The sequence below is a fragment of the Hirundo rustica genome, chromosome Z (assembly GCF_015227805.2).
Source record: "Hirundo rustica isolate bHirRus1 chromosome Z, bHirRus1.pri.v3, whole genome shotgun sequence".
Lineage (NCBI taxonomy): Eukaryota > Metazoa > Chordata > Aves > Passeriformes > Hirundinidae > Hirundo > Hirundo rustica.
The window spans coordinates 15,217,934-15,243,539 of NC_053488.1; the positions used below are offsets into that span (position 1 = coordinate 15,217,934).

Here is a 25,606-nt window from a genome sequence, read left to right on the forward strand (position 1 = left end):
TTGGTCACAGCTGTTTTCAGTACCTACATGGGAAAAACAAAGAGAGGTCAGGATGAAAAATAAAATATCCCTGCTCAGATAATTTGCCACATTTTACTAAGACAAGAAACTGGTTTCTCCTAGCTAAGTGGAGACATATTAAATACAGATTTGGAGCTAGATAAAGAAAGGAACATACTCTCAGGGTTGTTGGCAAACCCTAATTTTTTTTTTAATGGGTGTTTGCCTATATATTCTATCAAACATTGGGTCAATTAAATGTAGGCAGTTCCTTTCAAATTAATATTTTTTCCCCAAGTAAATTTTTGTAATATCTTTTGCTATTTTTACATCAAATAAAATACCATAAATTAAACGATGGACATACAGAGAGCTCAGGTGTCAGTCTTCAGAGACAGAAATTTCAAATTACTACAAAACAGGCAATAAAAATATCAGCTAAAATGAACCTATGTAGTTTTTATTTGGGAGGTTTCAGGATTTTTTGTTATTTGTTTGGTTGGATTTTTTTAATAGCATGACTAATAAGGGTGACAGCTATCACAAATTACAAATAGATATATTTAAAATAGGTTCAGGTAAAGACTTTAAAAAGTGATAAAAGACTAGAGATGGGATATTACAGAAGCTGCTTTTAATTCTAAACAGCCATTTTCACTCCCTCCTCAAGATAATAACTACTGAATTAGGTATCCAAGCTGCTTTATGAACCACCTCTCCAACCAATGAACCCAGATATCTGAAAGCAACTCAACAGACAATTATTGCTGTCATATTTTAATTTAAGAAGTCAAGCAGGGAGTATGTCCTAACTCAAACTGACTTGTCTGCAATCCCATATTTAGTGCAAACGTGGTGGCAAAAGCTGCAGATTTTGCATGGCTTCCTTTTGAACAGTCCAGATTACAAATCTGGATGTAAAAGGCAGGAATTATCTTCATTTTCCTTTCTCCTTAACTTCTCTCCCTTACTCCAGAAATTATCCTCTTGAGCAGTGACTTTATTTTAGGATTACTTAAATGTAGGACTGAATTTTTTAGAACACAGGTTACTGACATTCATTTAATTGCATCAAACTACATTCTGAGTACATTCTGAGTAAGACCTGGTTGTAGTTATTTTAGTAACTATTAAAAAAAAGTGTATGTCTGTTTACCATTATGTACACTCACAATAATACACTGAAAGATAAAACGAACATATTAAAAAATGAGGAAAAAATATAGATAAATGCATTTAAAGCTTTTACAGAGTTTAATAAAGGAAACAGAAGTGCAGATGCTTATGTTAAAGTAGCATGTTATTATATGAAACAGCTTCTCCATATTTTCTGTACTGGAAATGCTTAAGTCAAAATGAAACTGGAAAATCACTCAATTTCTGAAAGAATGGGATGCCTAGAAGCCTACTGTTGGGCGGGGGCGGGGGGGTGTTGTGGTTTTATTCTTGCTGTTGTTTTTGTTTTTCAGTTTTGTTTTGTTTTGTTTTTTAATTGCTTGAAGTTTATAGACCTTTCCTAAAGGGAAAGGGAATCCAACCATACTCATACTGTTTTGTAAAGCTGAGAACAGAGTGCCCCATCCTGGATGTCCCTTGCTGTGACTGGCACAACAATAAACTGCCCAATTAGCAAGTTTCTGCTCAGTGGACTAGTTCAGCTGCTTGAAAGAAGTAAAGACCTGTAGCATGACATGGAGTTTCTGTTATGAAGAGCTATTAGAAAGTAAGAATAGCCTAAACATGGTGGGAAGCTTACTCCGAAGTCTTACAACATGGGTGGATGGAAAGAGCACTTAGACATTTAAGTTTTTCTATGGTAGTTTAGTAACTCATTGCTCTCTATAAAATAATTATTCTAATCCACTGTGCTGTTCTCAAAAAGAATTACCAAGTCTGTTAGACTGACTAACCTAAGGTTTTGAATTGCTGTGATTTTCCATGTTTCTTCTGCTGCTGGAAGTAATCAGCCTGAACAGTTGACAACACACACAGCAACCTATATGCACACAACAAGAACAAGCTTCCTGTTGAGGAACTGAAGCAGTAGTCAGCTGTCCTCAGCTGGAAGGACATCTCACTGGATCCTCTAATGTTTAATCTGACAGATGATGGGAAATCACACAGCTTTGGAGAAAAAAACTGCTAGTTGTTTTTAACTGCTTTTAATATAGACACTATATAGCTAAAATACTGTTGAATTCATTAATTCATTAACACACAAATTTAATTTCTGCACCTAGTAAAGTGAACTTGTGTCCTTGCAAGACAAAGATGCACATATTCGTTGTATGAATTTTCTGTTTATACAATGTAACATCCTATGCTAAGAAATATGGTCCTGGAGACAGGACTGGTTTGGTGTCCTTCAGTGAACTTGCTAACTACAGGACTCAAAACTTACCTTTATCAACACAGTTTACTGTTGGTGAGCACATTTTGTCTGCAAGACAACTTTATATTGATATTCAAATTTCTGTGGATTTTAATCTCTAGTCAAATGTTAATGTGGCATATGAGGTTGAGTAATAATCTGGAATATAATTTATACGTAGAATGAATAGATGATGAATGGACACGTATACACTCTCACATAAGCTGTACTGCTTCTCGGAGTCAAAAAGGAATTTTCCTATATAAAAAATTTCTGTATAAAATGGAAACCAGAAATCATTGCTAGGCTAGCCAGTAGACACATACCTATCCAGCAAAGACTAAAGAAGAGATCAGCGTCATACATGCTACTAGTGATAAATCTCCACATCCATAAACAGCACTTATTTTCTCAAGAAAAAAAGGTGTTTAGGCATCATCTAACAACAGGGGAGGGGAAAAAGTATCACCTACCGTGGCATATTGGTACAGTCCAAAAGAACAATGAGCCTGGTCTCAGTTGGGATCAAAACTTAATCCTTAAAAAAGGCCTATTAATACTATTCTTTAAAATTCATCCTGTGGGCTGTGTCACTCACCTTACCTCATTCAGATTTTCCTGAAGCCAGCCTTTCTTATTGCTGTCTTTCAGATATGTGGAATTTGCTATGCAGACTGTTCTGTCATAGTAATGCAATAGTAAAATACAACCTATGCATTCCCTGTTTTATGAGGAAGCGATATGGGCAAGCTCCTTTAGAAATTCATTATGTTCCAAAAATTGAACCTGAACCAGCTTTTGCTGAAATCCTGCCATAGAATCATAGAACCACTGAGATCAAAAAGATCTTTGGATCATTGAGTCTGACTGTTAACCCGGCACTATCAACTCCCTCACTCAGCCACGTCCCACATATGTGTTCAACTGATATGCTGGACATTGGTTTTGACTATTGTAACGTTCAGAACAACGTTAGCTTTAAGCTTTTATCATTGCATGTTTTAGTTAGAGTCTCCACAGTAGAAAGTACATTGTATTTGAGCACATGTTCTTTTGAGGGTTGTATTTTTCTTTGGGAATGACCTGACCCTAGCAGACCACAAATTACGATTTTTACAAATGAATTCATTACATTTGCATTAAACATGGACTGTAAGAACAAATGAATGGTTTTAGCATCATTCAGTGCTTTCAAACAGTCAGTTTTCATTAGGGTAGTGACTGACATTTGTTTCATAATATTCTAGGTAACAGTTGTCCACAGAGATTAAATAATTAAAGTGAAATTTGCATTTAGAATTTAATTATGGGTTCATTGTAGCCTAGTACATAATATTTTATTGGAATTGAAGACATTCTTTTGTTTGGAAAGGAAAGATAGTAGTATTTGACACACTGAAAGTGTCAGCATAAAGGCAATGCACCATGCCAAATGCACATGGTAATATTAGTGAGTAATATGCTGCCAACACTTTATTTTTATGCTAATAGAGAACCTTGTTTATCCAAGCTGTTTAAAAACAGCCTATGTCTTTTGTGTTTCCCTACACACTCCTATGCTATTATTGTATTTCCTAGTCTATTTAAATCAATTGAACATCAAGGAGAGCATAATAGTTAAGGGCGTCTGGTGTACTTGATGCCACTAAGGCTCATTTTAAACATGTCATGGCTATTTTCATTACTTTATTCTTTTCATGAAAACAAGCACTTTGGTTTATTTAAATGAACACAAGTGTGTAATGGGAACACATTTCAATATTCTATGTTCTTCCTCTCTGCTCCAGGTAAGGAAGATTTCATATATCATTGCTTATTATGCTTGAGGGTCTATCCAAACAAATAGCTGCTAGATTAACACATACAATTACCAATCACTTTAGTCTTATGAACAGACTGCAAATGATGCTACTGATGTATATAATAAGGCAATACAGATGATGTGCCAGTAACTACAACACTATTCTAATCAGTCCAGAAACACCACTGGAAATGCAGTACATGGGTATTCATTCAAAGTATTTTTCCTGTAAGAAAACAGTAGTTCATCTTTTGAACGAACAAAGGTGTCCATGCTTACTGAGCAGACAAGCTCCACAGAAGCACTCCCCGACCAGTTTGTCAGCATTGGGACATTTGTCAAATCTTTTCTGACCCATTGTTTATTATATTATCTAACTAGTAGGATTACAGATGTTAAAAGCCTTCCACACATATATTCTTCAACCAGAAGTTCTGGGTTGACAGGGTCTGCATATCATATTTTTACTGATTTTCTCCCCTTCACCTTACTTGACAAAAATAATAGAAGATGAAAGAAGAAAAAAGGTAATTCTCTTTGTTGCAGTAATATCTATTAATTTTGCATTCCCACTGTCCTGTGATGAAACCTAACAGTGTCTCATATGGTTTCTTCCCATCTTTCTTGTTTAATTCATCTACAATACAGTGGTCAAAATTATTAATGATGAAATAATGAAATTTGTCTAATTTTTTCACACACTTCAGAATGACTGGGATTTAGGAGATGCTTGTTTTTTGGGGGACATTTGATGCTTTTTACACTCAAGAATTTGTTGATAGTAGCAGAAGACACCTATTTATGTGTCTTGTATTGTTTGCAGCAATTTTAATTGAAGAGAGAGCTGAAAATCAAGAGGTAATGATTAGTCACACAGACCTTCCAGATAGTTTTTCTCTAAATTCAACCATGTATTGTAAAACTTTATTCTTTGTGAAACCTAATGAATATCTTAGGAAATGGAACAGGTATTGACTGCACTTAACTGCTCCCTTTGGGCAAAATGTCTTTCTCTTGTAACTAAAATGCAGTGGTTCAATCTAAGGAGAAGAGGTCAGGCTAAGCAAGGAGTGAAAAAAGGAGAGGACTGACTTCTGTTATACCTGGTTGGTTCTTTACAGTAAACTGTCATTATTTCATGGGCATCAAGTTTGTGAGGCATTTTAGGTCAAGTCTCTTACCAGTATTCTCTATAAATTCTCAACTCTACTCTCCCAATTGTCTCTATAAATTCTCCCCAAAGCTGTTGGGGTTTAAGTACATTCTGTGCTAGTACTGGTCCAATGTTAATTTACTTTGATTTATCCACTGTAATTTAAGCATCTTATCTCCTAAGCCTTCAGGGTTAGGTAGAATGTTGAAATTCCTCAACAAGAAGTACAAGACAAAAAAACCATCAACGTTCTTCATATTCTAGATTAATAAAAGATATATTTCTTAAAGACATACAGAAAAAAAAATTCAGGAACTAGGTTGGTAATTTGTAGAATTGAAGTCTTCAGAATTATTATTTGGTTTTCCACACTTGAAAATGAGAGTTTGATTGAAATTGAGCATGTAATGGACAAAAAATCAAGGTAGGAGACAGTTTACTACTTCTGTATTTAAATACAAAGTACGAACTTGCAGCCCTTGACTGCGGGAGGTGACTAGGGAAACTATCTCTCACCCTGCTTGAGATCAAGAATTCTTGATATTTCTAAGTGAGTTCTTAGGCATCAGTTTGAAAATGGGATCAACTCAAACACTAATTTTTGCAAATTACTTTCTAACTTCCTGTATTTTAATCTAAATACATAAATATTCTACTCCATATGTTTTGCTGTTACAAGCCTCAGACACGACTTTGGCCTCTACGCAGTCAGCCTGATACTGTGGGTTGGAGAATTAGAAGTCAAAAGTTTGGGACAGTTTCTTGGGACTCTGAATATGCTTTCAGTTTCTTCTGCTCCAGAATGAATTCCTGTTGGGGGAACTTGCAGAGAAAGGCTTCTAGACTATTCATAGGAATTCCATTTTTTAATCTAATGAGAAAAAAGGTCAAAAGTTTTAAGTTTTCTCTCCCAAAATACCTAGGACATAAACACCAAGAAAACAGAAGGCATGTTCATGCTTCAAGTATTTTATTTTTTTTCTCAGAACAGCTCTTATATTCAAATATCATTACAACATGATATCATGTATTGCATTAGTTTAGTAAATCTGGTGAATAATTAAAGGGACTGGTCCTCTATGGCAGCTGTACATTTAAAAGAAATTGAATAGAATCACTTGGGTTAATTCGCACTTGGCTTCATTGAAGTCATCAAGCTTGTTTGACAGCTGATGGATCATTTCTTGGAACTTGAAGCACTATTTTAAAAAGGCTTGATAAAATCACTGTTAATACAGAGAAAACCTATAGGCAGGGCTCTTAAAGGACATTAATTATTTTTTTCAGAGTAGCAAAAATAGAATCAAATACCTTCAGAATTGTCCCTGCACCTTATGTAAGCAAAAATAGAAAAATTGCTGTTGAGTACTAAATTACTACTTGTTAGCACGGAGTCAATTTCTAACTTTAAAGTTTCACACGGTTCAGTAACTTCTCTGTTTTCAGTGTGTGCTGAATTTTTCTGTTCCCAGAGATCTGCCTTTTGACCAAGGGCCGTCGAACTGCCAGTGTACGAGCAGACACGTACTGTCGCCTGTACTCCCTCTCAGTGGACAACTTCAATGAGGTCCTGGAAGAGTACCCCATGATGAGAAGGGCCTTCGAAACGGTGGCAATTGATAGACTTGACAGGATAGGTATTTATTTTGGAGTTTTTTGTGTATGATTAATTCTTAAAATCCTTCCACATTTTCCTGTCTTTGAGCTGCATGATAAAATACCCCTCTTTAAAAGTTCTTTTCTGTTAGACTGCAGTAAATGTCTTCTTGATCTATAAAGAACATGTATGCAGACACGAATTTTGCAATCTCACTTTAAAATAATAAAAGCACCGAGTTTTAGAAAGCTCTTGTGCTCCTCTGAAGATTATTTTTCATACTTTAATTATCATTAGTATTATTTATTAATCCTGTAGATTTCTTTTGCTGCCTTCAGCACTTGATAGGATTTATGCTGTGTCACGAGCAGTAGATGACATTTCCTAAATAAATTGCTTACAGATGACATCTATAATGCTGGAAAGAGCTGAAGCCTCTCAGCACTCACAAACCCGTTGTTTGTTGAAGTGAATTAATCCTTTGCAGCAGGGCTCTCATTTTCCTCACAACATGGGCACTGATAGCCTTGATGGCTGCACACTGGCACTGCTCAGATTTTCTGCCTGCAGTCAGAAAAGCAGTCCAACAATATGCAGGTGAAAGGCAGAAGGATATAGCAGATTATTAAAATAAGAGGTGTAAACTTGCTGTTCGAGTGTTTGGGACCTCCTAACAGGGCCTACTAGGCAAAGCACAAACTCTTTGGTCAGGAGAATTGCACTCTGATCATCACTGCTGACACTGATTTTAAAGCACAGCTGTAAAAAAAATAATCACTTTACCCTGTTTGGTGGTGTTTCCTCAACTTCACAAGAAAATTTCAGTCTGAGAATTTCTCCACATCAACTCAATGCATTAAACTCCCACAAATTGTCTCACGAGACTCTCTGGAAATGCAGTTCAACTCTTAAGTAATGTGTGCTTGAAAACTATTAGCAGTAAAGCTCCAGTCTCTTCTTGGAGTAGCAATCCCATCCGAAGCGCAGTGTTTTATTGGGGGGTGGGGGGGGAAAGAAGCTGAGTGCCATTGTGTTCCTGAGCATCTGATGACTCAGATAGAATAGTGTCTACAACTTACAGACACTATGAGCCATCAAGCACACATCAGGTCACAGTGTACAGCAGTCTTCACTATGCAAGCAGGTGTCACATTATCCATGAGTTCATATTAGTTCACAAACACTTCAAAACACCGGTTGCTGATGTTTAGTAACTAATTCCCAGAAATGTGCTAGATGGCAAGTGTACTTTTAAGATATGTAACTGTTTAGTGGAAATTCAGACCGTTTTGCAACGAGAGAGAAAGATGATGTAGATGTACAGCACAATTACTTTTTCTGACAGTTATTCGGGAAATTACGGTTCTTACATGTAATTGTAGTAATAACAGTAAACCGCAAGCGAAGAGGCAGAGAGAGGTCAGGTGTCGGGGAGTGGCGGTGCTCCGAAGGCGCGGAGAGGTCTGCGTGCCGGCGGCATGCGGAGCAGAGCCGCGGGGAGCTGCGGCGGTGCCAGCGCGGCACAGCCCGCTCCTGCCGTGGGCTGGCGGCCGAGCCATGCCCGCCCAGACACGCGGTGCCTGCTGAGGCGTTTGCAGCAGACAGGTCCTCAGCGATGGGTGCCGAAACACAAAGTCAGAGCGCGTCCCTCCCCCAGCGCCTCGGTCTCACTAACACTTCTGCTTCTCTGTGAAGGGAAGAAGAACTCGATCCTGCTGCAGAAGTTCCAGAAGGACCTCAACACCGGCGTTTTCAACAACCAGGAAAATGAGATCTTGAAGCAGATCGTGAAGCACGACAGGGAGATGGTGCAGACCATCGCCCCGGTGAGCCTGCAGCAGATGCCAGCCCTCAACTCCAGCACCTCGGCCTCGTCGTCCCGCGGCAGGACGCAGTCCCCTCCCGTGTACACCACCAGCAGCCTCTCGCACACCAACCTGCACTCGCCCTCGCCCAGCACGCAGCCGCCCCAGCAGGCTGTCATCCTGTCGCCCTGCTCCTACACCACGGCCGTCTGCAGCCCGCCGGTACAGAGCCCGCTGGCCGGCCGAACTTTCCAGTACGCCTCGCCGACCGCCTCGCAGCTCTCCCTCATGCAGCAGCAGCAGCAGCAGCAGCAGCAGCAGCCGCCAGCGGCACAGCAGCCGCCGGGAGCCGCGCAGAAGAACGAGGTGCACAAGAGCACCCAGGCCCTCCACAACACCAACCTGACGCGGGAGGTGCGGCCGCTCTCCGCCTCGCAGCCTTCCCTGCCCCACGAGATCTCCACCCTGATCGCCAGGCCTCACCCCACCGTGGGGGAGTCCCTCGCCTCCCTCCCGCAGCCCGCCCCGGGCCCCGGCGTGCCCCCGGGCGGCCGGGCCACCGTGCCCCAGCGGGTCTCGCTCTTCCGGCAGATGTCCTCGGGAGCCATCCCCCCGAACCGCGGGGCCGCGCCGCCCGCGGCCCCGCTGCAAAGGGATTCTTCCACAGTCTTAAGCACAGAGCCCGAGGGAGACAAACCGCGGTTCGCCTCAAACTTATGATCCCTGGTGACTGTGAGCAACAGACTTGCAACAAACCGAGCACCACCCCCCCCCCGAACTGTTTTAGCCTGTTTCCTAATGTGCCCCAGCAGTCTACTATGAGAAAAATAATTTAGACAGCTTTGCCCTATGTAACGAATGTAAAAGTTTTATTATATATATATATATATCTAAATATATATATATATGAAAGCAATTAAACTTGTTTGAGTTCGTGTCTTCCTTTTTCTCAACCATTACAGGAGATTAAATTTAGCGCTAATATTTTTAATGTGTTGACTTTAAAATCAGCCTGACAGATTTCTCTGTTTATGAGATTGGCTGTTTTCATGGGGAAATTGTCAACACAACAACAAACTTCAAACAAGTATATTTAAAAAAAAAAAGAAAAAAAAAAAGAAAAAAATCAGTTTATCTAACACATAGCACTGACTGAGTGATATTCTGAAACCTTTGTTACTTCATTTATTGTGTATACGTTGTTAATTTCTCGTGAAGAATTCACTTGTTATTTCACATTGCATTTCATATGTTAGCACCATCCGTTTGAATTTAGATTGGAAAAGAATTATATTGCAAACACCTGCAGTGTAAAGGGAGGCCCTAGCACTCCTCTGGATAGGTTGTAACCTCATGGCATGTCAACCCTTCTGCTGTCTAAGAGAATTGGGTGGACTTTGATCTTCACACTGCTAAAGACTTTTCAAAGACTAAATATTGCCACTGTAAATAACTTTTTAGACCCCAGCAAAAATAGCTGCTGTGTGGTGTACCATTGCAAGGTCTTTGTTTAGGAATTTAGGTTCCGCTTTTCACTTCAAAATTTACAGTTTTAAAATTTGTTAAAGCTAAGTGCAACACAACTGTTAAATTGTAATGCAATGGCTTAAAACCTACAGTGTTACTTTTACATGCAATGTTTTATGCAAAATTGTACGCTTGATCCTGCAAACCGCTTGTACTTCACCAATACCATCACTTTTCTTCTTCTTGCCCTCAATAGCATCTGAGAATATTCCATGCATGCTTTGGAAAAAAAAAAAGACAATAAAAATAGGTTTGGTCAGTAGGAAAAGGCTTTACGGTATCTTAGAAAATAATAACCATTCATTAATTGTGTCTACCTTAAAATTCCTATAATGCTGACTTTGAATCTCTGGTTTAAGTCTAGAAGTGAGGTTTTTCATTTAAAGGATTATTTGTAAACCACAGCTTGATTTAGACTTTCAGGTGCTTTCTGTGTCTTCACTGTAGTTTTGTAGTTGACTGTGGTGTTAATTTACAAAAATAAATATAATATAGCATCAAGTCTGTCTGGAAATGCACGATTTGCTCTGTGTATATTGTAATTAAATGGTTAGTATATCCTAAGGCATGTAGTGTCAAACATAGCCCATAGGTATGAGGTTTATTATTTTTTATGTCTTCAAAACAGAAAGGAAATGGTGACAGAAAGCAGGGTTAAAGCATACTGTTTTGTGAACATTTTGTTTTGTTTGCTCAAACCTTCACATTATCTTATCCACCAAAAAAAAAAAAAAAAAAAAAAAAAAAAGTAATCGTTTGTGCCTGATTTGTCACATTAAATAGAGTTTGAAACTAAATGTGTCATAATTTAACTCACTGAAGAATCAGCATTATGGATATGATACAAGTGTATATTCTGTTCCCTAAAACTTAGCTGACTCTGTTAAGGAAGTAGATGCAAAGGAGTTCTTCTTTTCCCATCAATGCTGAGTTTAATGATGCATGGAAAAATTAAATAACATCACAAACTACGTAATGCAGTGAATCCAGATGTACTTGAGAGCCAAGTAAATACTCTAAAGCTAACAGAGCTTGAACCCATGCTGCCTGTTATACCTTTTACTAAAGTGGTACATCAAATAAAATTTTTTTTAAATCCTCTTCTTTTTTTTTTTTTTTTTCTTCTTCTTCTTTTTTTTTTTTTTTTTTTTTTGCTGACTCACATTCACCAGTAAAGATCGATGTAATTAACCCACTAACATGCTGCTGCCATTAATTTAAGTGACCTGGAGTGGAAATGGGGAAATGATTGTTTAAAAAAGTGTCTCAAACATTATGGATACGCTGCAAGACCATTTATTTATGAGTACAATACCCCTTATATTATTTTAATGCTAACAAATTCTGTCAGTTAATTAAGATCATATACTGATCTTGAAAACTGTTTAAGGTTTACATTTAATAGGAGAAATGGGGTTAGTAGCAAAATATTTTTATATATATTTTTATTTTATTTTAAGCACTATGAAGAAATATTAATTCACATGGTCTTTCAGTGAAACCATAAATAATTTTTAATGACTTTGTAATAGAGTGGACAATATCTAGGATTTGTATGTTAATTAAAAAAAAATGGTACAGGGTATAAAATTATATACGTATATATATATGTATGTATGAATGTATATATACTTAGATTAAGAAACAAATGACTCACATTCCTGTAATATAAAGGTCCATTGCTAGTTTCAGAAGTGACCTATTTTCTCTGTACATAAGTAGGCCCATAAGTATGAAATCTCACATCTGTACAAGATGAAATGTATTAATGAAAAAGGTTGGATCTTACTGCTGCTGGGAAGACTATAGATCTGGTTCTTACAATAATTGTATGATCAGGGATGAGTTAGATTTTTTTTTTTGTCTTTGCTCAAAGCCATAAATAAACAAATATAAAAGATTATTAATAAATTGAAGAAAATATATAAAAAAATAAAACCATGATTTTTTTTCCTTCCAATATCTGTGTTACTGAGGAAATTTTGCTTTGCCATAAAAGAGCTGTTTGCTTATCTCTTTTCTTTATTCTGAGCCCAGAAGTGATATGCACTAAGTATGGGGAGGTGAAGAAAAAGCTGCCTGAGTAATTTATGTGCATTCCCGAAATAGGAAGGCTTAGAAATTCAAGGTTACTACCTGATTTACACAAGCAGTTCCTAAGATGTGTTTCCTCTGCAGATGAGAGAAATTCATTTCCCCAAAAAACCTTCATGTAAGCTATTACCATTTATCAGAAATACATTATGACTACAAATATTTGAAAGTTAAGCTTGCTTATATATATTAAGTATCTTGGGGTAGAATTGCAAATAGCTGTTAGTGTAGCTTAAGGAAAGTGTATTCTATCATATTTTCACCTTATCTTACTGTGTGTGCCAATCCCAAATGATGTATCTCTGAACTTGTGTATAAGAGTTGGGATTTCAAGGCACCATTGACATGGAAGTAATGTTCATTAACCATATTTTAGGTCATTGTAAATTAAAAAGCACAGTCTGTTCAAATCAATAACACATTGTGTGTTTTACATTACCGTCCATGAGATCAATAGAATCATAAACTGATAAACTGATTTTAAGCAAGCATGAGTAGTTGTATTTTAAATTTGCACTATAAACTTTATAGTGAATTCCTATTCACATTTTTCTTTTTTAATTTATATTGCTAAGATATAGCTCTATTCCAATGGTAGGCAATGAAGTGATTTTCAAAAATACCAGCACTGAACCAGAAGAATTTTGTTAAGCAGCAAAATCCATTTCTCTTGTCTACATTTGACCACTTCACAGAGCTGCCTGGTCCAGTCTTATTATTTCATACATCTTTGTGTCCAGAACCAAAAAAAACAAAGGGTTGCTTTTAAGTGGTATTTCATGTCACTACACATGATATTAATTACACACTAATTTGTATATTTTTAGAATCTCTCCATTTCTAATATCTCTATCTACCTCAGCCTACTTCCTACCTTACCTTGGACTGAAACCAAAGTAAACTTTATTCCAAAGAGCAAATTTCCATGCCTTGATGCATTTCATTAAGCTTAATATTTCTATTTTCAAAATTTGAGTTCTCACACTGACCAGTATTTCTGTACATGTGCATTTTTTTTCTATTTTCTACTGTGTAAGTGACATGTTTCAGTGAAGAAAAAATATTTTCTTTTAAAAATAAGATGTTAAACTTTTAAATTAATCTGAAATTCTACTGCTCTGGGAATACTCAATGACAGTAATTTCTGCTGTTCAGAAGTCCTCTGTTCAAACACACACACACACACACACACACACACACACACAAAATGATACAATATAGGAACAGAAAGTGGTTTTGTACAAATCATAGGTCTGAGCTACAAGCATTATTTGAACATTCTATTTGAATTGGGTGTGCAAATTTATTTCTTTAGTGATTTGGCCTTTGGCCTTTCCTTTCTTTTCTTTTTTTTTTTTTTTTTTTTTCCCTTCCTTTTTTAAATCACAGAATCGTAAGAGCATTTATATTGCCCTAGACTATGTCCTAAGAGAAATACATGCTGTGAATTTTGAATTTATAGATTTTCCCCCAACAGTCAGTACCCAGTGCTTGCATACTTAGCACTGTGAGTCAACTTCTTGATCATCTTAACGTCACAAAATCTGAGATGTTCTGTGAGTGGTATATTAAGTATGACCAGTATTCATGCTTAAACACCTTTTCTTCAGAAAGCCAAGTATGTGCAGTCTGTTTCCTGTTTTGTCACTGCAGCGTAGAGGTTTTAAGTAGAGATCTGGGTTTGAAGTTAAGAAAGTTCCAGTGTATCAGAGGACAATAACTGCAGATCTCAGCTTTCACATGAGCAGTTAGGCATTTTGGGTTCCTAAGCCAGGCTGTTCTTGAATTGGATTTTTTATTTCTCTGCAAAGTCAACATTAATTAATGGGTTTGCTGTGTTTGTTACCCTAAATGTGCAGTTTGTACTTTTGAGGAGAGGCCTGCAGTGTTTTATAGCATTTAATTTTTTCTAAGTGCTGGAAGATTTACATCCAATTATATTCATTCCTCTAGTTCAGCCAAGAGGAAATGTGAGCAGTAACTGTTGCCAGGTCACTGTCCACTGTAACAGGAAATATAGCTGGACAGCAGTATTAGATGTGGTCTTACAAAGAACCAGAAATATTCCTAAATAGGAACCAGACTGATCAATTCACATCTGAATGAACCTTCTATGATAATGTAGATTATATTGCAATTGTAGACTTTGCTTTTTTGAAATCTGCTAGTCAATACCCATTCTGCCTGTAATTTTTCTTCCTCCTCTGCTACGTCATCTTGGCAACAGAAATATGTACCAATATTTGTAGACAGTGCAACTCAACTGCGTTTCAGCTTAGCTGAAACATGTTAAATATCAAACAAGATTAAGAAATCTGAGATTTAAAAAAAAAAAAAAAACAAAAACCTGACTTGATAAAGGAAATGCATGTGTGCATTTTACCAATTTGTATTATATTCATGCCCTCCATCAGGTAGGACTCAAGTACATTCACTGATTCACTTGGACCTTTGATATTATATCACAAGATAATGGTGCTCTTGGCAGAAATGGTGAATGCCATGGAAAGATTCTAGAGAGTGGTTTGGAAATCTCCTTTGTTTTCTCCAGTAGCAAGAAGCTGTTCATCAGGTCCACCAGACAAAATAAGAATACAGATGTGTAGTTCAAGGCTGTTTCTTTTGATCATGTCTTTTTTGCAAGACAAAAAGATGCGGACAAAATTCAGAGCTGCTAATGAAAATTTTGACTGAGTTAATGCACATAGAGCATATGATAATCTTCGCATGTAACATCAGAAAGCAAGCTTTTAGACCATGAAAAAAAATTCATTTGTTCACCACTGTATACATGACTTAAGGTGGTGTGTGTCCCTAAACGCCATATAGTCTGTGGGTTAGAGCGAACATAACCTCTGAGCCAGAAAGTGAGAAACTGCGTCTTTAGGCTTTTAATCTCCCATTTTTTTTGTACAAATTTAAATATCCCAGAATAACAAATCCAAACACAACAACAACAAAAAAGGACATTAAAAATCCCTAAGGTTTTGATCCTCTATAAATAAGCATTCCAACTGTTTTTCTGTTTTCTGTGAGAGCTGCACTAATCATAATGAAAGTATCTCACATATGCCATCTCCTAGATTTGGAGTTTGAGAAGATGAATGCTGTATATTTGTTGGTTTTTTCTCACATCTATGGCAGTGAAGTGTTCTGTGAGAGGAATCATGTTCTAACTGGTCTTCTGTCATTGTTTTAACAGCTTGCTAAGAAAAAGAAAGCTGGCATTGTTAATAAGTGGCAAAAACTGACATATCTGGGCTAAGCTTCCATCGTGTAGGCAGTGTTATTACAGCGTACAACACTGAGCACAGAGCACCATATGTCATGGTCCTGGTTACACTGGCTATTTCAAGTCCATGATTTTTAATGAGGTCACATATTGTTTATTGCTGCACTCTGCTTGGGTCACTTTTTGCTCTCTTATCCTAGCCCTAATACTCCTGTGCAAGACAGACATGCATATATCTGGGACATACACAAATTGTTCTGTCTTCTAGAACAGTTTTTTTCATCATTTCAGCTGTGATAGGTGAAAAAATTCATTGCATCAAGTGGAATAATTGTCCTCTAGGGGTTTTTTTCCCCTTTTTTTTTCTCATCTGTTTGGAGAATGTTCTCAGTAGTAATGTGAAATACTGATGTCATTGCCCAAGCACAATGAAAAGAGCAAAAGTGACAATAACAATGAATAGATGAAAGGCGGAGAATTGCCAGAGGCAGGAAAAAAATTATTTCCTTGAAATAAGGCATTTGTGTTGAGATTCCCTCAAGGACCTGAAAGGGATAGGGGAGGAAAGATGACAACATGTCATGTCCTATTTAAGGCTGCAAAGCAGCTCGCTCATGAGGGTAGCGATAAAGCAGAAGGAGCAGGAGAAATCAATCTCTCTTGTTTCTGCCACAAATACTGGATTTTTTAGGTAATTTATTTTGTTTCTTTTGACTACTGAAAGCTGATAGACCCACTTGGCTGGTTGCTTCTGTTGATATCAGAGGTAGTCCTGCTGTAAGAGAAATGGTCAAGAACATCACAATACTCTTGGGTATTATTGGCATTTTATGTCACTGATATCATGAATCCTTGTAGCAGCTTTTCTACATAGAAAAATGCTGTAGTGGTTTGTTTGGTTTGGTTTGGTTTTTGTTTGTTTTTTCTTGTTACAATAGCATTGCACTCTGTGTCTAACAAGTACTTTAATAATTATTGGAAAAAGATGCACAAGATTTTTCAACAATGCTAATTAAAATTCAGGACAGGCTGAAACAAATTTAGTATGAATCAATCTGAAATGAAAACCCCAGTAAAATACTGCTGATCAGGAACTGGTGGAGACTGGGACACAGCATAAGTAGCATTTGAGATTTCCAATGAAGATTTTTCCAAAAATTTGTTCTAACTTAAATCCTACACATCACCTTTTTTTTTTTTTTTTTCTTTTACAACCTGTAAGTCATTTGCTGGCTTCTGGGAGTGAAGCCAGAACATCACTGGAGTGATGGTGAAAGTCAACAAATCATGACATTACCCCAGAAAACTGTGATAATACTGTCTTTGGCAGCCAGAGACTATAATCAGGAAAAGCTATTTGTTTGCTTCATGGTATGTCCTGCAAATATTAAAGAGAGCCATTCATTATTTTGAAATCCATCAAGAATAAAGGCACTAGAATACAATTAAATTCTATATATTTATACATTAAGTTTTAACACTATAGTTGGGGAAAAGCAAGCTCATCACAACATCAAATCTAGGACAAATAAATATATTAGGTGACTACACCTAACTCCCTACAACAAATGAGTTTTGGGACTAAAAGAGACATCAATCATTTAACCAGTAACATCTAAGAACACTCATAAAGTGCATTTTGTGATGGAACATCTTATGTCAATAGGCTTTATGTATATTAGTTGAAATTTTATTGGTACTAGCACCTTGAATATATGCCCTAACAGCAAAATGATGGGAAACTACTCAGTAATGTGTAAATATATAAATAAACAAAATCATATTGATTAGAACAAAACTGAAACAATTGTCTGTATATATCTAAATTTTGTGTGTGGGCTTTTATGCAGGTAGCAGATACCAACCCAGCCTTCTATACCTTGAATCCAAAGACTGCAGTTTGGATATTAAATTGTTTACAGCCATCTGTAGTCTGCAGCCATTGCTAAGTACAAGCAATACCATTGGTGGCTGGTGGGATGTTTTTTTCAGCCAGCAGAAAAATGTTATACTCAAAACTATTCCTTTTAATCTTTTGGTGCAGGGAAATTTAGCCAAAAGTATGTCCTAATCTTGGACTGTTAACCAGTTATAAAAATATTAAATATAATGCTTCAGACATTTTATTTTAGATTTTTTTTTTTTCCAGCAAGCAGAACCCTCATTTAAATAGTATATTAGATTTCTACCATATACTAAGATTAAGGTTATGTCATTAGGGATAAGTTTTGATTATTACCTTAATTTCTTATATTTTGTGTTTACATCAGAGAACAGTATTGGACTACTGAGAGGACCCCTAATACAATAGAACTGAACAGAGGAATTTCATTAAGGGTTGGCGTGAAGAAATCTCACACTGTGCAAAGCACTATGAGCAAATTCTTCAGCTGTTCCCCAAGTCTCATGGCAGTATCAGCCCTTCATCTTCAGTGCATCTCTTCTGCTCAAGGTTATTCATTTAGCAGTTCATTCACTAGCCCTTTTCTCTAGTCTTCCCTAGTCCAGCTTGAATTTTTTTTTTTTTTATTTTATTTTTTTTTTTCCCCCAGGGCAAACGCAGGCATTTACTACCATTCCCTGTGTTTTAAGGCAGTTCAAATTATGTGTACAACCATTTGCCTGGGTTGTGAGATGGGTGCACCATCCAGCTGAGAAGTCAGTAACTAGCAGCATCCCTCTGGAATCACTATTCAGGCCAATTAATGTAATGTCTTTATAACTCTGATGGTGGGACTAAGTGCACTTTCTGCAAATTTGCCAGTGCCTCACAATTGACAGGGGACAGGGCAGGCAAGCAGTTAGTATAACAGAGGGCAAGGGCATTCAATGGGTCCTCAACAGGCTGACATCTGATGAAGGTCAACAAAGTAACTGCAAAGTCTAGCAACTGGTATGGAATAATGCTATTCAGCCTTACAGTCTGAGGGATGTTTGTGTAGAAAACAATTTTTCAGAAGAGCTGGGGATATGATGGGTCCTGTTGATGACAAGATGAGCTTGAGCCAAGGTTGTGCTCCGGCAGCAAAGGCAGCACTTGACATGCTCAGATGTATTAACAAGGCAGCAGCCAGCAGGCTGAGGGAAGTGATCTTTTCACTCAATGCAGCACTTATGAGACTAAACCAGGAGTATTGTGTGCAGTCTGAGGCTTCCCAATTCAAGGAAAACCATTGAACAATGGAGCAAGCCCAGCAAAGGGTACGTAAAGATATCCAGGGTGATGGAGAAAGCAAGGTTGAGCAAGCTGAGCTTGTTTAGCATGAAGATGATGTGGGTGAACCTTAGGGAAGCCTTATTCCTGTCTATGAATATCTGACCAGAGGATACAGGTATGCTGGAGACAGACTCTTCTTGCTGATGCAAGCAGTATGTTGAAAGGTGATGAACATGGGTTGGAACAGATGAAGTTCCAAATAGATGTAAAGGAAAAATGTTTTTTACTAATAGGGCACACAATTACTGGAAAATAGGCTGAATTAAGCTGTTGCATCACCATCCTTGTGGGTGCATAGACTAAACTGAGCACAAGGAATCTGATTTAACTAGACCTGTCTTGAACAGGGTGTTGTACTGGATAGACTCCAGAGATCATTTCCAACTTAAATTTTTCTATGATTTTGTGATTGTAATGTCACCGTCTATGCCCACCACTCCTGCTCTCTCAGCACCAGGCAGTTATCTGAACAAGCTTGCATCCTTATGTCACAAAGTCAAAGCCAGTGCTTCTTTGTTGTTAATATGGAGACCTTTTCTGGATTGGACATTGTAGAGCAGCCCTTGTACAAGATGGTTTTGGAGAAGTGGAGTTCCCTGGAATCACTCCTCAAGTTAAAAGCAAGAGAGAAAGAGAAGAACACAGAGGAGTGAGGGAAAAGCAACGAAATGTCCCAGGTAATACAGTGTCCTTCCTGCTGGAAAATTCTTAAGTAAAACTGCCATTTTTTTTTTTTCCTCCAGCAGTGTTATTTTGCATGCACTCAAGCCTCCTCTGTTCACTCAGCTGACAAGTATTTTTACTATCTCTCACACTTAACACTATGGTGCCAGCAGGCTGGGCTGCATTCCCTTCTGTCTCCTGCTATAAACCAGAACGAAAACTGTCAGCAAACCTGTAGTTATACATACAAAACTCGGTCTTCATTTGTGGCAGAAGTGCAACAGGTAATACTCAACCTGATAGAAGCATCTTACTTACGCTTCTATGTGGATTATAGCCCAGCATTCTCATCTGTAATATAGAACCCAGGGTATATTTGTTTTGTACGTACTGTCTCTACACACAAGCTGAACATAGCCTCGCATGTTCGCTGTGTATTGAAGGAAATTAAATATTCCATTCAACTACAAATCAAACTGATTTTTGTGTGTGCAGTGATTTTTATGGACGAGTAATGCTGAAAAAGAATTGAAGCAGGAAGGAGAACTCATACGTGTAAAAGCTGTTATATGAGGAGAGGGCCATTCATGTGCTTCTTCCAGACGCACTTGGATTGTGTGACAGCCATTGCTCTAGTTCAAGAAGTGATTTCAATTAAGCTTCAAAAATATGGCTATCAACTTTGTTTCATTTTTGAGGTTAAAAGTGCTTTCTAGTTGAAATCTGAGCAGCAGAGGTGCCTCACTGTCTTTTTTGGCTGAGTGACATTCTAACAGTTTCTACAAACCCAAGTTGCCTACTGAGATTGTTTTATTATTTCAGGTGACGGACTCCAGGCATTTGGAAACATCCCCTTCCAGTCCTCAGACCCTACATCTAGAAGTAAGCTGAGAGCCCCAGAGGAGTGTTGCTGTTAGGAGTTAATAGTATCTTATTTAATTTGGATTTTAAATGTTAGCATGAAGCAGTGGTATACTGCATATTACTGCAAGTTACCTCTTACTTATTTCAAAGTTGGGGTAGGCTCTCTATATGTGTCAAATGAAGTTTTAGTCATTTGCAGGTACATGCTGCAAAATTCAACCCTTTGTGCTCAGTTAGTTACTGAGCAGATAACCATGGTAACCATATTACCATTTTAACTCTGTTCATCAGTTAATCTAAGTAGCCAAGTGAGGTGTTCCACTACCATTTAGTGTCAGCTCTGAATCATTACACTATAAGTAAAGGTTTCTGCAAGTAGTCAGTATTACAAGAAGCTTTCTACTTTCCTTTGGGCTTACCTATCATACTTAGAGATATGTACTCAAATAAATCTTACATAAATTTGATATGTACTCAAATAAATAAGCCAAAAGGAACACAGTAGAATATTCTTATCCCAAAGGAAGCCTTCTGGACATATTTATGAGAAAAAAAAAATAAATTGTGCTTTGAACAAATGTGATTTACAGCCTTTGAGACACATACAATGCCGACTCTTAAACAGCCGAATTTTTATGGTCACATTTGCAAGAATGATGTTTGTTCCCAATTTGTTACCTCTTGGATTGTGTGGAACTTGTATTTGTTGTACAGCATAAAAAACTGCTAAGTGTTTCATTGCACTCTGTGGCCCTGCGTAGGCATTCCTTATTTTGTAGAATACACAGTGGTCAGCTTCCTTTACTCCTTGCAACAAAACCTGTAAGGGAGTCAGAAAGCTCAAATAGCACTATATGCATCTGCCACTGCTGCTCTCTTATTTAAAATTTCTTTTCCATGCTTCCTTGGCCTCTCATCCTTGCACTCATTTCTGTCTTCATTATAAAAATTTCCTTTTATTAATTTTAAGTATTTTTTGCAAATCCATGCTTTTTTATGAACTTATCTTAACAGTTAATGGTGATTTACTTTACTTAATGCTAGCCTTACATCTAAAAGATGTAAAGATAATTTGCAAGCCCTTCTAATTAATTAAAGTGTAAAGTCAATCTAGCAATTTTATTTATTGCCATAAGGTTTACTGATGCTACTTAGCCTTAAATACATTGCCAAATTGTTGTTGCTGAAACAGAGACATCTTAATAGCTCTGCTGGCCTGTGTGGAGATGAGCAGTGTCTATGCCCAAATTCCAGAATAAAATCCTAATGTATCAACTGATGATGTACAGGAAGAAATTTTTCCTGTGACATGAGAGCTGGCTTGCAACTTTTGCTTCTCTACTTTCTATCATGTGCAGTGGGAGGAAGGAAAGTCCTATGGAACACACTGAAGTAGGGACTGAGACTGTTGACTGAAATGTAAATGTGGTTTCCCAGAAAAGAGCTCTAAATTGGAAAGGTACAGTTTCAATCTATAAAGTCTGCAAAGTGCTCATCCAATGAATGAAATAAGCAACTCTGCTAACAGTAGAGTTTTGCTGATCAATGTTTTTGTCCAGGAGGGATCCTGCAGCTCAGGGACTCCATGTATCTTTGTTGCAGCTGTGTCAGCAGAACACTGGAGTGCAAGCTCAAGGAACAAGTTGTTATAGGCAACTTTAGTGACTTCATTAGAATTCATGAGTTAACAGTTTGAACAAACTTTTTCTGAGCTAGTCTGTGATCTGAAGATGTGCTTAGACTGTTTCCAAGACAAGGCAAACTTTATTTTTCTTGGGCCTTGGTTCTTTTCTTTAAGAACCATGCAGTGTTTTGTGAAGGAAGAAAAATAATTACATAAAGCCATCTTACTGCGTTTATGATAGTGGCTGTATTCATTCTAGGTGAAATAGGAGTCAGGCCACGTTAATTACGTCTCAGGCACAGTTCATATCAGTGACAGAATAGTTCAGCGTTGAAAAGGCAGCGTCAGCAAAGACCTGTTAGTGCAATGGAAACTGAGAAGTTGTGTGTGATTAGCTCAGAAAAGATTGCTGTCCTTTCTCTTAATTGCACTCTCTGTGAATTACAGATGGATTATATCTTCAAAGTTTTTTTGTTGCTTCATTAAAGTCTTGTTAGAGGAACAAGTATGGGCATGGGTTTTAGTGATATGACAGACAGTATTTAGATTTAGGGTTTCTGAAATTGAAAAGACCTGAGCTTAAAAAAGATACATAAAATTATTTTCAGTTCTTTTTTTTTTTTTTTTCTCCTCAAAATAGTAACATAAGAACAAAGTTGATTAAGATGTCTGTATGAATAAAATGCATATTTTCTGATATAATTTCCAATTTCCCTTACCCAAGAAAACCCAAGGAAGTGGCACAAATTTTCTTTTATTCATACCAGAGCCAGTCCTTTTTCATAGCAAATGCAACTGCTGCTTTAGGGAGCTTACAATAGTGCCAAAACCATGCACTCTGATTTCTAACAAACATTTGCTTATGTTGAGAAAATATTTTACTAGGTGATTATCCTAAAATTAATCAGGATTCTTTTCAGCAATGTAGAATCTGTTATCTTGAAATATTTTTTCTTAAAATGTGCAGCAAAATATAGGGCATACTTTACACAGCCCTAGAAATTAAAAATACTTATATTTTTCAGTTACTTACTTTTTTTTTTTTTTTTTTTTTTTTTTTTTTTTTTTTTTTAAACACTAAGAAGGAATTGAAGGTTAACTTCCTTACCCTTCAGATTTATTTTCTCCTGAATTTCTTTACTGCTTAGCAAATTTATCCTTAAGTCATCCTGTTGAAAGAATATTGTACATCATATATCTGATGATTAAAAACCCAACTCCATCATACCATGGTTCTTTCTATTTAGCTTGTATTTTGCTAACATCCTCTTTTGCCTTATGGCTAACACTTTTCCCTTTTTCCTGGCTAGTCAAAATAACAAAGATATTAGCAATTTCTGAACAGTGATTTGAATAACCTGGGAAACAAGGAAATGTTTTTATCCTGAATTTGCAGACAAGGAACAGAGAAGCAGGACTAGAACTCATTGCCAGAGTCAAGAGTCAAACAAGTTTTGCTTTTTAGAGGGCCCAAATTTCACTCTGCCTCAGACAGTACATGCAGCTTATAGTGTCAGTCTCTCTGACCCATACATACAGCTTTTACTGTCAGTCTCTTTAAGCCATATCATCACACATGACTTCTCATGGACAGGCTGTTCTTCAGAACAGGGTAAGCCCAAGTCATGTAGGTCTGAATATTTTACTGTCTGTTGCAGTAGTGATATATGAAGTCCCAGAGATGCAAAATAACAATAAAGTTGGAGTGTTTAACAAAGAGGGTATTCCTTTGAGGAATGAAGTAACAGCTTTTTAAGCCACTTGAATTTGAAGTCCCCAGGCTCTAATATAGTACACTACAACGGAAAGCAGCTCACTGCAAGTGCAAATAATTTCCGGTCCCTGTTATAACATGTCTGCTTAAATGCAGAAAGAATTGTCTTCATGGTTGTGTCTAAACACACCATTAAATTGAGGTTTGGGTAACTGGGCAGATTCAATAAGAAAACCCAAGAGTTTGGTGTCAGTTGGGTATAGTTCATGCCCTGTATTTCATGGTGTGTGAATTGACAGATACAAGTAGCCAGGGAGACCACCAAACCACAGCCAAAATGCAGAGTAGGTTTTCATCATTACCTTCCTAACAACAGCAGGCAACAAAGACACATGGGGCACAGGTTCTTTCAGGCTCAGGTCATCCTAATGGGAGAAGATACACTGGGGGACAGGTTCTGGAAGGCTCAGCTCATCCTAGTGGGCAGAGATAGAGGGACACAGGCTCTGTCAGGCTCTGTTCATCCTCACAGAGAGGGGAGGGGCGGGGGCATGCTTTCTCTTGCCCAGAAGGAGGCTCAAGCATGTCTGTGAGAGTGTCTACACAGGAATTCTGCTGCTAAGAACAGGCAGAGCATGAATGCTAGGCATAATAAGTGGAGTTTTCCCACTCTTCTATTCCTAGTATTCCCAGCTGCAAGGTGACTTTGAGTGAAAGTATTCACTCGCCACCAAATCTTCTGGTTCTCACCCTTTCCTCCCAAGACATGGGGTAATGCTCAATGGAAGGAATATCTTTTAATGTTCTCGCAGAATATGTGGGCCTACTAGAACAGTAAAACAAGCCTCCTTAGGCACGCTCAAAATTCAGACACAGGAGTCCAGTCAAAATCAGGTCAAAAGACAAAAGAAGTAGAGAACTAGGAGACAGTATTTTCTTTTCTTTGACATTAGCTTGGTCGCTTGAACACCAAGATCCATTTTCAGAGACTCCTTGTTAACCAAATAATTTATCAGCCTTTAAAATCAAGATTTTGCAACATAAAAGGAAAGCACATGAGCAAAGTCTACAGAAAGGTTTCCTTGACTTTCAGCTGCTTGCGTCACTTCGCACCAGTGCTGTGTTGTGTCACCTGTCAGCTGTGTGCCTCTGCCATGGTGTTAGGCTCTCTACTGAGAGTGCAGATGAAATACTCCCTCATAGGTTTAAACCAATATGTCAAAAATATCAACAGCATCCAGGCATACGTTGCTTCACTTCCGTGTCTTGGTTTTACAGTTCCCATTTTAGGTCACACTCTGCAAGGCTTTTAGGTAAAGAGTAAGGTAAAATGGGGCAGTTCAACAAGAGAGTAAATAGTTGCTCAGAAAGTGGTTACATAATTACTTTAAAAGCCCTTCAATAACCAGCAAACTTTTATTCTGAGTCCAAACCTTTTCCTTTTTTGAATCTTCCTAGAGAATTAGTGCCAACTGAATATACCTTGATTTTATATCTTGATGGATCCCCTTTTTGATTCAAACAATCTAGGAGAATGTAAAGCATGTAGTTAATGGAAGTTCTTATAAAAATTTTATGCAAACAGCAATGCCCAGTGGTGTTAGCTACTGTCATCTTATTATGGCACAGTGTTACCAATCCTCACTAATTTACTGTGACTCTTCATAGTTTTCATAGCAGCCCGAAAACTAGAACATATGAACATATCAGCATGTCAGCTTCACTAAAAGAAAATCAAAGTAATTCCACCCAAGCTGAAAATACGTTCAAGGTAAACAAGAAAATTAGCAGTTTCACTATTATTTAGCTCCAATGCATGATTTTTGAAAACTGAAGTTTGTCACTGTCAGTCTTTGAATGCAGCAAAAGAAAAGCCTGACAGACTGACACCCACTCATTCCCTGGTGGTACTGCATCCAGTGCAAGCATGGGTGGAGGACAAAA

The 25,606-nt window shown here is 37.5% G+C and overlaps 1 protein-coding gene across 1 annotated transcript in view; it reads left to right on the forward strand.

Moving 5' to 3' along the window:
• HCN1 (hyperpolarization activated cyclic nucleotide gated potassium channel 1) overlaps positions 1-9,447 on the forward strand; it is a 92,069-nt gene extending 82,622 nt beyond the window's left edge. Inside the window, exons 5-6 of the mRNA XM_040089884.1 lie at positions 6,798-6,962; positions 8,618-9,447. Of these exons, the coding sequence (XP_039945818.1) occupies positions 6,798-6,962; positions 8,618-9,447 (995 nt within the window). The remainder of the gene's footprint in view (positions 1-6,797; positions 6,963-8,617) is intronic.
• Positions 9,448-25,606: the final 16,159 nt, after the last annotated feature.